This window comes from Asterias rubens, chromosome 10, assembly GCF_902459465.1.
Source record: "Asterias rubens chromosome 10, eAstRub1.3, whole genome shotgun sequence".
NCBI lineage: Eukaryota > Metazoa > Echinodermata > Asteroidea > Forcipulatida > Asteriidae > Asterias > Asterias rubens.
The window spans coordinates 7,319,227-7,335,237 of NC_047071.1; the positions used below are offsets into that span (position 1 = coordinate 7,319,227).

At 39.1% G+C, this 16,011-nt stretch overlaps 1 protein-coding gene across 3 annotated transcripts in view; it reads right to left on the minus strand.

Annotated features, from left to right (window-relative positions):
- Positions 1 to 2,753: 2,753 nt before the first annotated feature.
- LOC117295439 (structural maintenance of chromosomes protein 5-like) overlaps positions 2,754 to 16,011 on the minus strand; it is a 44,125-nt gene continuing 30,867 nt past the window's right edge. For 2 of the 3 annotated variants that reach the window (XM_033778094.1, XM_033778096.1), the window contains exons 15-23: positions 14,487 to 14,656; positions 13,514 to 13,637; positions 12,704 to 12,826; positions 12,207 to 12,323; positions 10,981 to 11,130; positions 9,991 to 10,161; positions 7,557 to 7,736; positions 6,208 to 6,303; positions 2,754 to 4,667 (exon numbers count right to left, since the gene is read on the minus strand). In XM_033778094.1, the coding sequence (XP_033633985.1) occupies positions 4,536 to 4,667; positions 6,208 to 6,303; positions 7,557 to 7,736; positions 9,991 to 10,161; positions 10,981 to 11,130; positions 12,207 to 12,323; positions 12,704 to 12,826; positions 13,514 to 13,637; positions 14,487 to 14,656 (1,263 nt within the window). In that variant the 3' untranslated portion in view covers positions 2,754 to 4,535. The remainder of the gene's footprint in view (positions 4,668 to 6,207; positions 6,304 to 7,556; positions 7,737 to 9,990; positions 10,162 to 10,980; positions 11,131 to 12,206; positions 12,324 to 12,703; positions 12,827 to 13,513; positions 13,638 to 14,486; positions 14,657 to 16,011) is intronic. The other variant, XM_033778095.1, reaches the window with a different exon arrangement.

The window sequence follows — 16,011 nt, forward strand, 5'->3', positions numbered from 1 at the left end:
TGTAGTCATTGTTCTAAATCATTCTCAATTTTATAATTCATAATGTATGACAATGACATGTATTGTGAATAATAACCATTAGCTACTAGTGAATTTGGAAACATCTTTTGTAAAATGGAATACATAGTTATAAACAATTGTTGAGAAACACTGCAGCTGTCGGTAGTATAAACTACTTTGAGAAGGGATTTTGTTCAAAGTATTTTTATTCTTTTTTTTCATCCAAAACATTGGATTTGAGAAACGATTCACACAGGCATTGTTCCTGAGATTTCTGTGGGTTGGTGTCGGTAGTTGGTGTTGTGGTTGGTTGGTACCCAACGCCCATGAATTTGATACTCGTGTGAAAATACCTGATACTCGTGTGAAAATACCTGGCCAGATTTGTTTGCTGGTTTCTCTTGTAGCCTAAGTAAATACTGTTTTCAGCAGAAACTTTAAGTTTTTTTGTTGTATATTTCTTTTTAATTGTGCCTATAAATCGGCATGATGTTGGCAAAAACCAATCTATGATCCTATCTTTAAATTTAACTTTGCTGTACAAGTTCCTCGGAATTTTTTTTTAAAATCTTGCCTTTTTTCCATCGAAATAAATTTTTGTTTCTGTGCTATTGTTAAAAAATTAGTAGTTTTATTTTATTGTCATTATTTTAAATAGTTTTTGAGCGGACTTTTTGCTGACCTATCTTAAGATTCAGATCGACATGAATAGTGGAAAAACGCAATTATCTATGCAAAGGTATCCAAATCTATATTAAACAAGAAAAGTCGTATTTGAAAACACAAATGTCCAGCAAGCCAGTCCGTTTCTTGGCATTTGACACAGTTTTTTTATTTTTTTATTTATAATTTTAGCCAGTTTTGTGCAACTTTGTGCTGCAGCACTGCTGCGGATACTCTGCCATATAGGTGGGGAAAAACAATGGGTGAAAACACTCATACACACTACAACCCCCCCCCCCCCCAATTTTATACTCTTTCTGCTTTACATTTTTGAAACGAGGTTTAATCATTAATAATAATAAGACTTGTAATGCGCACGTATCCACCCTGCTGGGTGTTCAAGGCGCAAAAAAAACCAACAAACAAAACAAAACAAAACAAAACAAAACAAAACAAAACAAAACAAAACAAAACAAAACAAAACAAACAAAACAAAACAAAGAAAAACAAAACAAAACGAAGAAAAAACTGACACAACAAAATAAGTCCTTGAAAACCTGTGACATAAGGTAAGTTTTGAGAAGAGATTTGAATTTTGTGGTACAAAGACAAGATCTAAGATTAAGTGGTAGAGAGTTCCAGATGCGTGGCGCAGCTGAAGGAAAATACCTGTCTCCCCATGAGTGTCGAGACTTGGGTTCAATGAGAAGAAGCATGGAACTTGATCAAAGATTTCTTGATGGAGTGTAAACTTAAAGAAGTTCAGAAATATAGTGGGGAGCCTTGCCATCATTGTCAAAGAGGGTTGGGTAGAAGGCTGGGAGAGATCAGTGGGGAAGGATAGGTGAGGAGGGGTTATGGAAGGCTGGGAGAGATCAGTGGGGAAGGATAGGTGAGGAGGGGTTATGGAAGGCTGGGAGAGATCAGTGGGGAAGGATAGGTGAGGAGGGGTTATGGAAGGCAGAGGGGTTAGTACGGTGGGAAGGCAACATTTCTTTTGTTTTAACCGAATAACCTCGACATTTGGCCTAAGGTGCAAAAGCAAGATCCCAAGACCAGTCCACAAACCATGTTTGGAGTTGAAATGACAAGTACTTCTCGAGACAACTTTTCTTTTGTCTTCGCACACACAGAAAGAACCGAGTATGAGACTCCGCACACACAGAAAGAACCGAGTATGAGACCACGCACACACAGAAAGAACCGAGTATGAGACTCCGCACACACAGAAGGAACCGAGTATGAGACCACGCACACACAGAAAGAACCGAGTATGAGACTCCGCACACACAGAAGGAACCGAGTATGAGACCACGCACACACAGAAGGAACCGAGTATGAGACTCCGCACACACAGAAGGAACCGAGTATGAGACCACGCACACACAGAAAGAACCGAGTATGAGACTCCGCACACACAGAAGGAACCGAGTATGAGACTCCGCACACACAGAAGGAACCGAGTATGAGACTCCACACACACAGAAGGAACCGAGTATGAGACTCCGCACACACAGAAGGAACCGAGTATGAGACTCCGCACACACAGAAGGACATGCTGGAAACAGTATGCCCCTTCGGTGGCATCCCCTCCGCAGGGCATAAAAACAAAAACAATAAAGAGACCTTTGCATTTATTGTAATTTATTTATCAACTTATTGATTTGTGTTTAGTTTAGTGATAACCAAGGCATCTTCAATTCTGTGGAGATTGCCAATTATTGGAGATTAAATTTGCCCTGAACTGGTAAAATAGGGGGAAATTTGACCATTTGACACAGGAGACCCAGTAAATTGAAGTTCCATCTCCATGTGTTTCTTTGACTGGCAATTTAAAATACAGCCAGGATCAGAACATATATAACATGAAATAAGCCACCAAGCAGAACAAGCTGTAATGCTCTTCATGAAATTGCTTGCATCAGGGCCCAATTTCACAGATCTGTTAAGCACAAAACTTTGCTTAGCATGAAATTTCTTCCTCAATAAAAACAGGATTACCAACCAAATTTCCTTTTTTTGCATATTGTTTGTTATTCAGCTATTGTTTGCTTATCCCGAAAATCACGGGGACATTTGGTTGGTAATTCTGTTTTTATCAAGGAAGACATTTAATGCTAAGCAAATTTGTGTGCTTAGCAGCTCTATGAAATTGGGCCCTGTTCAGACAAAGATATGAAGTATAAACAGTTCTTTGCATACAATTGTTCTGGTCCATGGTGGGCCAATTCAGTATTAATCACACCTATGAAAACAAAAGACACTTCTACAGCTTGGCTCGGTCTTCATACACAGGAGACGTGAGGTGCCTTTTGAAAATCCTGACAAATATAATATTACATGATTAATGCAAGTTTAATAGAACTCACTCCAGTAATGAATGGTTTCAGTGTGGAAAGCCATCTCTGATTGAGACTCTGGTAGTACCAGCAGGGCCCAATTTCAAGGCTCTGCTTATCCTTGTAAGCGTAGAATGCCTAGTAACATGGAGTACGCACGCACACAAGCCAAAAGTCGCTGCTAACCCGTGAAATACGCTTGCCGTAAGCACAGAATTCCCTGCTGCCGTAAGCGCCGATGCTATGCTTACGATAAGCAGAGCCATGAAATTGGGCCCTGATGGTTCCATTTGTACAGCATTGGTACGAATGAGTTGTGGTCTTAACATGTGTCTCAGTGTATTTCTACCTCTATGATTTGAAATACCCTTACAACAGTTTGTCTATTTATTTATTCACACCCCAAATTAATCATTGTAAAGATCGAACTAAGAAAACATGATTATCAACAAATAACAAGATAACATCCAAAAAATGTAAAGAAATGTGAAGTGAAAAATGTACATGTATAAAGCTTACCACAAAATAATCACGTTTTACACGATATAAACAAGTTGCTTTTCTTTCAGTACCACAATACTTTATAATTTTATAAAACGGTTTAAAGTTCAAATTTTAAGTGACAGGCAGTGCTGATCACGAATCAAAACCCAAATCACAATTTTGATGCAGCCGGCAGGAATAATCACTTGTACTGTTTTTTTAAAGGCACTAGACATGTTTTGTATTACTCATATAATATTATAAAACATGGTGAGTGAAATGACTCTTGCAAGTTATTTTTGACGGAATTTGCCAAAATAAAGACACAAAAAGAGCGCTTGAACAAGATGTATAAGATGATCATTAACTAGATCTTTCATGAAATGTTTATGCAGTTTTCTGGCATCCTTTGACATTTAAAAAAATAAAAATAAATCCCGACCGACCGACCCAAGCGAAAAAATCAGGTGAAAGGGCAGTCCAACATTATTTCTTTTGCCTTATGTTGGGATGCACCAAGTGGGAATAGGGCCTATCTCTGACAATATTACCAAATGTGTCCAGTTTCTTTAAGCTGATTTAAAATTTCTGATTTGACATTAACCTGATCACTATAAGAGAAAATCCACTGGACAATATCAATGTGTGGCACTTTATGATTGTCTGTACTTTCAGCAACTCCTTCCAATAGACCAAACTTTAGGGGGCTTTACACTGTACAAACAACTGCCATTTATGAGAACTGTATGAAATGGCCAAGATGCCCCAAAAAGAATCAATTAAGCCACAACCATGACGTCTCCTACAAAACGCTTCTTGATTCAACAGGCTGTATGGCAATATCCAATGGCACCCAGTTGACTGTTTTACTGTACAATCAAGCGACGACGTCTTCTACAGAATACATCTACATTCCAATGACTGTATGGCATTATCCAATGGCACACAGTTGACTGTTTTACTGTACAATCAAGCGACGACGTCTTCTACAGAATGCATCTACATTCCAATGACTGTATGGCATTATCCAATGGCACCCAGTTGACTGTTTTACTGTACAATCAAGCGACGACGTCTTCTACAGAATGCATCTACATTCCAATGACTGTATGGCATTATCCAGTGGCCATTATAGACACAAATGACGGTCATTTTCGGTCCATAAGTTAGGTTCAAAAGTAGCTGTCAAAACAAATCAAGACAATAAAATGGTTGATAACATTATAGGTGTAATGCAGTGGAGACCAGCTTAAGAACTTGTTTCAACTGTAACATTGTCAAGAATTGATTAAGTTCTTTGAAATCATATTCTTTATGTGATTTGAGGCATTGCATGGTGAGGTATCAATATTTGGTTTACAGTAACACCATGTGTGTATCTACTTACCAGGTAGAGTTTGTTTTTTAGAGATCTGTCTTGCTATATATTCTACTACCGCAGAGTAGATTTATCGAAATGTTCGGGTGATTTCTCAGCTGAAAAGAACTGTCCTGCTTTTTGACTACTACCTGGGTGGAGGGTATAAAATTGGCTGGGACTACTACTTCAGCTTAAAGGATCAGTATTGACTGTACTACCGCGGAGTCTGTTCTTAAACTGGTCTCAACTTTTAGACTAGCTTGCTCTAGTCTTCGTCAAGAGATTGAAGAGTTAAGAGAGAAGTGGGCCTATTTAAAGGGGTTCGGAGGTTTCAGTTTAGAGTCAGTCAACGCTCTGGCTGGTTCTCCGGAAGGAGAACTGTGGTTGGTGGGCTCAGGGCTAATGTGAGGGTTGCCCATTGTGTGAGGAAGCCCTGTGTAGTGGGGCGTGTCAGTAGACTGTGGGTTGTCAGAGGAGGAGGGTGGTAGGATAGTATGCCAAATACTGCCGATGAAATAACCGATATCTTGTGGCACAATGTCATGTATGTGTATTTCGATATAGCTTCCCTTATACGCCTTGTATACCAATGTCTCTCAGGTGCTATGATTCAAGCCTGATCCCAATCTATGACATGGTCTAAATCGGTAGAGTGTTTGACAATGGCAGATATTTCATATTCCCCTCTACGACCATTTTATGTTCTTTCAGCCCGTTAGTAAGGTCTCTACCTGTCTTGCCAATGTACACTTTCCCACATGAACAAGGAATTCAATAGACCCCTGCCCGACTGCAAATGTAATGCTTGTCTTAATGGGTGTGTAGCTTCATTTCCAACTTATTGCGAGTTCGGTAGTAGACCTTGACATCCACTTCATGGCGGATCTGTTGAATTTTGTGTGAGGTATGACCAATGTACGGAAGGACCGCAATGGGCATATCTTTGGATTGTGCAGACTGAGAGTTGTGTTTGGAAAGGAGCTCTCCTTTGTTCGGTCTATACCCGATCTCTTTGAGCACTGTGCTAAGGTGCTGCAAATTCATTCAGTAAATGTTCTTGCCACAAATAATGTGTGCCCTTCGATATGTTAATAAAACACCCGTTTGAAACGCAAAACTATCCCTCATGAAAACAAACATGTTAACAAATTTTGATACAAAAATTTAGCTGAAGCTAGGAGCCTGTATGATGCAAAACAATTGAGTCAAGTTATTTTTTGGCACAGACACAATGTACTTTTCTCACATACTTTGTAGTTTACTATAAAACGAAAAGCCCTTTGCTGATATGGTTTGCTCCTTTAGTAGATGGTTCCTGGTCAGTAGCTGAGGGGTTAGCAAAGGCCTTATATTCAGGCTTACCTTTGGAGTGATCAGAAAGTACTGCGAGGTGTTTTCTCTGCAGGCAGTTTTGACCACAAGCTCAAAAACACGACGTTCATTATTTGGATCCATACCCTGAAAGGAAAAAAAGTGGTTAGTCAAACTTCAAATTGAAGTAGTAGTAGATAGTGGATATGCTATTAGTAGTTGATATGTTTTGGATACTAGGATACTATGTACCCTGTAAACCCTGTAAATAGGAGATATGCTGCTTGTTTTCAGCCCATGCATTAGTATATGCATATTGACTGGCAATCTCTCAAAATGACACACAAAATTAGCCCCAAAACGCAACCGTTCCGAGGTCTGTAAATTAAATTAATCACGCAACACAAAAGCAGATATCACGCCTATAGTCGTTGTTACTGCACGTGTGACAATAAATACAAGAAACATTACGCGAACCAGCAATAAACGCATTGAGACAAGACTCGATGTGTCTGGGCTAGACTGGGCCCCTGTCTTTATCCGCAGGGATAAAGACAGGTCCCTGTCGCTAGATCCAGTGATTCCCATTGGATACAATGAACGTGCAGTGACATAGATGCCCAAATAGTCACTGCTCTCAAGTCCGCAATGGAATTTGACTGCGTATCTATACGTTAAGGCTATGTCTGGGCATGCTTGGGATCGGCACAGTCACGTGGGAATTTTGGGGCATTTCCAGGCAGCGCAAATGCGAGAGCGTAGCGCAACCCGTCGGCGAACATCGCTCAATAAGGTGCCCACATGTCTCCAACATCTGTTGTGCAATCTCGAGATTGAGCAGCGCAATCCACAGTGTACATGTGCATATTAATGTGCATGCAGCGACATCCCAGCCGGAGGATACATTACTACACACACACGCTATACGTCCGTCTGTCGTTGCAATGTATCTGTATCAGCAAGGATCCTCGTTGTGGGACGTCGGATGTCCAGGGAGGCATTGTGTTCATGTTGCAAATAAAATTAACTTCAGACAGTGCGTGGACTATGGTTTCTGCCCGCTGATTGGGCCGAACTTTATGTTATTTACAATATACAGCATTGGCTGATTGGATAAAGGTCGGTATACGTAGGTTCTCAAAGGCAACAAATTACATCTTTGTGTCAATGTACCGACACCGGGTGGCGCCAGGTGTTCTTTTGTGTGCGGTTAAACGTGCGCCTTGTGCGGCCGTGCGCCTTGTCTGCTGACGTTTGAATTTTTTTGGTCATTTTAGCGTCCTGCGCCTTGTCCGCCGAGCGTCTTATCCGCAGGAAAATACGGTAATCATATAGTTGATAGTTTGTTTAAAGTGGGTTTCTAGTGGTTATACAGCTGTGGAAATGACAATTGTTTTTACCTGATTGATCTCATCCACTACTCTAAATGGACATTTGTTGAGTTCCTGTAATGCCATCAGGTACAGGATTGTAGATACACTACGTTCACCACCACTCTGGTAGTGAGAAGTCAATTCTCTCATTTGTTCTGCCTTGCGGAATTTCACTTGGATGCTTATCCCATATTTGTCATAGTCCTCCTGATGATTAAAGTCAATCAAAACAAAATGGTTGAAGAGGGGTATTTGATAAGACAAAGTCATGGAACACTAAATTGTTTCTTGATGTTATTGCACTAGGATAACTACTAAAGCCCAGTTCATACTGTACTCCCTGCTAATGTGAAGCATTTTGACGTCACAGGGCTGTTTTTGCTCTGAATGTTTTGCATCAGTTGAGCACTCTTACTTTTCTGAGTTATTTGTTGCGAGCTTGTGATGTCAAAATTCTTATCGCATTTGCATTCGCAGGAAGTATGGATTGGGCTCAAAGGAACACGGTCTAATGATGATGATAGTAGAAAATATCCTTTGAAATATTTCTATCTGAAATGTCATATTTGATGAGAAATAAATAATCTAATTTTGCATTTGGAGTTTATCGCTCCGGGTGCGTTTTAATCATTTTTGTTTTGGCATCGATAATATGCAAAACTTGTATTCGGTTTTTCACTATTCTCTTGTGACCCAGATGGCCGATCGTTCTCAAACTTCTACAGGTTTGTCAGTATATGTATATGGTGGATTACATAAATTGCTTACACTGCCAGCAACGTTTTTGCTAGCAAAACCAATTCTGTAATGTTCTTTTAAATGACTAGAGGGCTTTGAGAAGCCTCCTCGGCACAGACGATTCTTTTTGTTTTAATTTAAAGGCAGTGGACACTATTGGTAATTACTCAAAATAGTTATATTATCATAAAACCTTACATGTACTTCATTGTACTTGGTAACGAGTAAAAGGGGAGCTGTTGATAGTATAAAACATTGAGAGAAACGGCTCCCTCTGAAGTAATGTAGTTTTCAAGAAAGAAGTAATTTTCCACGAAATTGATTTCAAGACCTGATCAGAAGTAGATTTTGAGGTCTCGAAATCAAGCATCTGAAAGCACACAACTTTGTGTGACAAGGGTGTTTTTTCTTTCTATGTTATCTCGCAACTTTGCGACCAATTGAGCTCAAATTTTCACAGGTTTGTTATGTTATTCATAATGTTGAGATACACCAAATGAGAAGACTGGTCTTTGACAATTACCAATAGTGTCCAGAGTCTTTAAAGAGAAAGTTTTGAAAGTGAGAAATATGGAATTAGGTATGCGTGCCTATACATGACATCAGTGTCATTACTGTCATCATATTCATTGTGTATTACTTAACAAATAATGATGATAGTTGAGCTTTTTTTCTTGACAAGGCTTAAGTGATCAGAGATGCTTCTCTAGATGTCTCTAGGGGAGCAAAGTGTGCCTTAAAAGATGAAGCAACAGGACCTTTCAAAAACAATTTGCCACATCATGACCCAGAAGAACAAACAGGTTTACAGGCGTAAGTACCCTGTTGTACATGGATGTGTTATGACCCTGTTGTACATGGATGTGTTATGACCCTGTTGTACATGGATGTGTTATGACCCTGTTGTACATGGATGTGTTATGACCCTGTTGTACATGGATGTGTTATGACCCTGTTGTACATGGATGTGTTATGACCCTGTTGTACATGGATGTGTTATGACCCTGTTGTACATGGATGTGTTATGACCCTGTTGTACATGGATGTGTTATGACCCTGTTGTACATGGATGTGTTATGACCCTGTTGTACATGGATGTGTTATGACCCTGTTGTACATGGATGTGTTATGACCCTGTTGTACATGGATGTGTTATGACCCTGTTGTACATGGATGTGTTATGACCCTGTTGTACATGGATGTGTTATGACCCTGTTGTACATGGATGTGTTATGACCCTGTTGTACATGGATGTGTTATGACCCTGTTGTACATGGATGTGTTATGACCCTGTTGTACATGGATGTGTTATGACCCTGTTGTACATGGATGTGTTATGACCCTGTTGTACATGGATGTGTTATGACCCTGTTGTACATGGATGTGTTATGACCCTGTTGTACATGGATGTGTTATGACCCTGTTGTACATGGATGTGTTATGACCCTGTTGTACATGGATGTGTTATGACCCTGTTGTACATGGATGTGTTATGCCTGCAATCTTGTACGCACTTTGATCATGTATTAACATACATGGCATATTTGATTACATGATGCATAGAGAAGGACAAACGCACCTTCAAGTTAAATGCAAGTAGCTGTACAAAAGCTGTACCTAATTCCAAGCTTCACAAAGCTCACAAAGCTTAAGAATGCATTCTGGTCATTATGGATACAACCTTAAAACATATTTGAACTCCACCGTTTAATTTTGAACTCACCTCATTTTCAAATTGAAGTTTGACTTCTCCAGCACAGCCCATTGCTTCAAAGAAGTTTGAAAATTTCTGGCTGACCTCCGAGATGAGTCTGTTTAGTTCTTCTTTCCACATCTGCGCAACATTATCGATCTCAGCTTGTTGTCTCTCAATCCACTCTTTACTTTTCTCCATCTGTTGACAAGAAAAAAAATAAAAAATCTAAATCTCAACTTAAAGCTTTATTGAGAATTCCCATACAACACTGAAGCAGCACACATCACTGAAGCAGCTCACAACAGCAGCACACAGCACTTAAGTAACATGCAGCATCAGAGTCCAATTGAACTCAGATCTGACTAATGAATGTTCATCCTAGTGGCATTACTTCCTTTCAGAGCAACCATACATGTAACTCATTATATCAAACCTTAATCTACATGTAGATTGTTTCCTTCTACGCAAAGTTGCCATGCCCACATCATTCCTTACATCAATGCAACAAAGTTAAACACTCACTTATACTTAGGGGTTGTGAAAACAAATACTAAAAGGGCCTAACAAATTAATAATAATAATGGAAACTTTTTACAGCGTCGGCATGGCTGCTCTACAAAAACCAACCATTAAGCAACTATGTACGAAATAAACAAAAATGATTAATATTCAACAACACAACTGTATGGTCACGTGACTGTCATTTGATTTAAAATCTTGACTCAAATTTCATTGCTATGGTAGCCATCTTATGAAGTCTTGCATGCCTGGAATTTCATATTTAAGAGTGCAAGGCAATTTCAGAATCAATACTGTAAAAGGGCACTTTTATTGGCCAATCTTAAAATCTATGGGAAATTTTTGAAGGGGCACAAAGGCCAAGACAAGGGCAACAGAGGCCACCTCCATAAGTTACTTAATCTTAAAATGTACTGGTTTATAGCTAGAGGATTGAGGTTTCCAAACCTATACTTAAATGATTAAAGTCAGGCCAGTTCATGTTTTGCTGATACAAACCTTTTTATCAAGGCGATGTATTTCTGTTCCACGCTGTTCATATTCCTGCACCACCCTCTGATCAGTTTCATAGAGGCAGTCAGCTTGAGCTCGGACATGATGAATTCTCTGATCAATCTCATCAATGTTATCTGGACAGGTCCCAAAAGCCTGTGACAATCACAACATTACAACAATCAGAATGGAGTAGGAACAATTCATAATCTAGTCACTTTATAAACATTAAGAAACTAAGGCCCTTTTCGAAACCACGGCTTTGCCTTGGGATTCCGCTCAGGCTAGCTTGGCCTTGCGGTTGTTTAGACAATTCACGCGTACGCACACAGGGCTTCAGACGAGAGTACGGAGCCTGAAGCCGAATCCAAAGTCGAAGTTTCAAAAAGGGTCTAAGAGAATGTTCTTGTGATTGCTTTCTCCAGACAAGTTATGGTCCAGAAAGAAATATTGAATAAAAGCAAATTCACCCAATCCAGATGATTGGGCTTAGAGTGGCACAGTACGTTGTAAGTAAAAGAGGGATCAGGTGGATAAATATTCATGTTGGTCAGATTATGGTGTTAATATATTAAAGGCTCTGGACACTACTGGTATATACTCAAAATAATTGTTAAAATAAAAAACTACTTGGTCACGATCAAAGGATTACTCTGAAGTAACATAGTTTTAGAGCAAGAAGTAATTTTCCACTAAAATATATAAATTTGATTTTGAGACCTCAGAATTAGATTTTGAGCTCCCAAAAACAAGCATCTGAAAGCATACAACTTCAAGTGACAAGGGTGTATTTTCTTCCACTATATCTCACAACTTCGACGACCAATCTCATTCAAATTTTCATAGGTTTGTTATTTTGTGCATATGTTGGGATACACCAAGTGAGAAGACTGGTCTTTGACAACTACCAAAGGTGTCCAGTGTCTTTAATCATTGAGATTTTAAAACACCCCCCAGTCGTACTCCTTGCAAAAATGGTCTTACCCGTTTCAATACTCACAAATTATTCTTGCCAAAATCACTTTTACAACAATAAAGCTGCCACAGGATAGGGCTTTCACAATCCTGTGGCAGCTTTATTGTTGAAAAAGTCTCTGTCACATTACGAATCGTAAGCACACCATTATACAAATCACTTTTTAATCACTGGTACTGTTGGTTTGCCTTGACATTCTTTTGAATGTGTAAGGCAGGGGGGGGGGGGCGGTCTTGGGAAAAAACATTATACTCACATCTCGGAGTTCTTCGGATGGTTGTTCAGATCCAGTGAGATCTTGAGCTTTTTTGATGAGTTGTCTTGCTTTATCTTTAGTTTCCTTTACATTATTCATGTTTTGCAGCTTCTCATTCTATAACATTGTGAATAATAACAAACGTTGTCTAAGTTCGTTAAAGTTCAAGAGGCCTCCTAGCTTGATAATAAACATATCTGCTGAAAACACAAGCACAATCTTAAACCTCAATTGCAAAATGTACTGTAGATTAAAGTTGAGAACTGACCGATTACAGAGTTCATATCAGCACCAAACCTCCATTGAAATAGTTTCATCTACAGTACTGACAATAACATTTAACCCCTTCCCAGCTACGTAAGTCACCATTGCTCTTCCATACAGCAATTCCAATCAGCATATCAATGAATGAACATGTTCAAATTAATGAAAATGACAAATGTTGTATGTTGCATTTCCTGGTGGTGGTAGGAAAGGGGGGGGGGGTGATTGTTTACCTCTAGTCTCTGTAGATTAGCAGTTGCTTCTCTCTGAGTTGCTTCTATGTGTGTTTTCTGATTGACTACCAGAGCGTATGCCATACTTAACTCAACCTTCTCTTTAGTCTTCTCAATACAATCCTTAAGGTAGGAGAAACAACAAATACAGCAATTGATTCCAGTTGCATCAGATTGAGTAATACTGTTGCAGGCATGCAACTGTTACTTCACCACAAAACAGGAAATTACAAAATGTCAATGGTTTTGTATAGTATTATTTCAATTCTGAAAAGTAAAACTCAGATTTAAAAAAAGAGGAAAACAGCTGATCTAAGAAAAAGTTGCATGCCCGTGTAGGGGGGTCACTGTCATGTAAAAGGGGGATTACACCTTCAATGAAATAGACTACTTCACAACTAAACTCTATGGATGTGTTAGTTGTAAAATGGTCTTAATAATGATTACCTAGACCAGCTTACACCTCATTTGATGGTTAAAGCATGTGTAATATATATTTGTGCAGCAGTCCACGTCAACAGCTACCAGTAGCATGGATCCAGTCACAAGCATAAATAGTGGCCACTTTGACAGCACTCTCAGCTACAAAGGATGCTTTGCACACCAATGTTTTCATGGGCAGTACACAGCATTAACTCCAAGCTCCTTAAATACACAAGTGCAGAGTCCACTTAGTCTACATGTATCTTTTAAGTATTAGTTATTCAAATGAGAACTCATCAGAAAGTAATTGGTTCACATCCAACCTAAGGTTAGGTGGAATTATATTCCTTGATACTAACATTTGCCTTTATTAGTTGATCTACATACCTTAACATTCTGTCCGAACTCCTTAACCAATTTGATTTTCTTTTCATTGATTTGTCTAATCTTCTCCTTTGCCTTAGTTGCTTCCACCTCTAGATCCAATGCAGAGGTTTGACACTTTTGTATCCTAAACAAATAAAAGAAATGTGTACAGTATGTCCATTACTTTCCCCATATACATTTCCAACTCATTAGAAACCAGGGCTACCAAGAGCAAATTATGTTCACGGGGCAACTTGTATATTCCTCGAACCACCAGAAAATCAGGCCACAGAACATTTTCAGTTGCAGGCCCTAAGAAGTGGAATTCCATTCCACACTCCATCAAAAGTTCTAGCTCCAGTACTATGTTCAAAAGGTCACTCAAAACATACTTTTTTAATCAGTAGCTCTCGCCCGTCTTGGCCAGGACGTTCTTGTCATAGAGAGTCTGGCTTTGGGGGGACTTTCTTTGCCTCAATGCTGTAGGCTTTGCCTGGTCATGGTTTTCCTGTTGTTTTTTAAATTTCATTCCCATTGTTGTTGTTTGTTCTTGTTATTTTCTGAGCGCTTTGCAACCTTAGGAAAGACGCTATAACAATGGTGTTATTATTATCATTATATTATTAAAGCCAATTGTTAGTTATGTGTTTCATAATATTGATCATATTCATGGGTGAGTGTCGTATTACCACAATGGGCCAATATTAAAGGGCTTATACTTCATTCTTATCTCAAGACTTAAGTTTGGAAGGCAGTGCATTCTGCTCTACCAGCCAGGCATCCAAGTGGATGATACCTATGCCTACATCCTTACGGACTGTGTAGGGGGTAACCCTGTTTCAGCCCCATGAGTATGTGGCAGTGTGCCCCTGGTGGCAGTCGACACCCCAAATCAGTTAAGTGTAGCCCTCACTTTGAACTGGCTGTCTGGCCTTGCGATGTTAGGGGTGTCTCATCAAAATAAATAAATAAACAAAACCTTTAAATTTCTTACGCTTCTTTCTTGGCTGCAATACACTGATGAATGGTCTTATGTCTATCTCTTCTACGTAATAAATCTTTCTTTTGTTCTTTGAGTTCATTATCTGCAGTCATTAGGGTTTGTCTCTGTCGTTGTAGCTCAGTGTATCTCTGCTTACCAGTGCCTAGTTGAATCTCAATCTCCTGCAGTAGGAATGTGTGCAATAATAACATCATTAAAGGCACTCAGACAAGTCTTCTCACTTGGTGTATCTCAACATGTTTATTAAATATATCAACATTATGTGCACAAAATAACAAACATGTGAACAATTGAGCTCAATTGGTCGTTGAAGTTGAGAGAGAATAATGGAAGAAAAAACTCCATTGCTGCACAAAGAGGAGGCTTTCGGATGCTTGATTTTGAGACCTCAAAATCTAATTCTGAGACCTTAAAATCAAATTCAAATATTTTAGTATGAAATTACTTCTTCCTCAAGTGTTTCTTCAGAGGGAGCTGTTTCTCACAATGTTTTATACCATCAACCTCTCCCCATTACTCAATACCAAGTAAGGTTTTTACTAATAAGTATTTTGAGTAATTACCAATAGTGTCCAGTGCCTTTAAGACAAGTTTCAAAAAGTGGGATTTGACAACAAATGTTGGTGGATTGTTTCTATGACACACAATAATAATAATAACCCAAGAATACACAGTTTCAAGTATTTACGGCAAGGTGAATGGGACCAAGTTTGAATTATGAGACCTTAAGGCCCGGTCCCACTGCAGCGATAACGAGAATGATAACGATAACGACGCAAAGAGAACGCATTCTATTGGTTGAATGAGCGTGTGCGTATTCTGCGTGGAGCAATTCAACCAATAGAATGCGTTCTCTTTGCGTCGTGATTGTTATCATTTTCGTTATCGCTGCAGTGTGACTCGGCCTTAATCCTTAGCACCATGTAAGGTTTACAAGAACTTGCTGTAGAACTTGTATAAATCCAGGGATGCTCAAAATTCTCCTTTATTCTAGAACTATTTACGTTAGACAAACCAGGGTTACGATGAAACATCAGGCTATTGGCATTGTATTTAACACAGGAGGCAAGTCTGAGATTCAAACATGCCATGGTTGTAAGAATAAACTATAAATAAATAGAAAACTTGTCCATGTGTAAATCTCTTTTGAGTGAGTGTTGGCTCTGAAAGATCAGAGCCGGTTTAGTCTCAACATTTTAAACATTATACTCTGCTCATCTTCAGGAGAACGAGTCTACACGAGCTGAGTATACTAGTCGGAACGTTGAGACCAAACCGGCTCTATTCAGAGCCAACACTCACTCAACAGAGATTCACACATGGTTGTACCCGCAAATTTACTATCAATTTATAGTTTCTTCTTATTTCTCAACTTCATGCAAAGCTTTAAACAATAATTATGCCATGGTTGGTTAACATCCATGGCTTTTTGGCCAAGGTTTGGTTGATTCGTGGTGAACAAAACCCTTGATTTCTCAAAAGAGAAATAATTCTCAGAACATTTAATGAGAGCTTG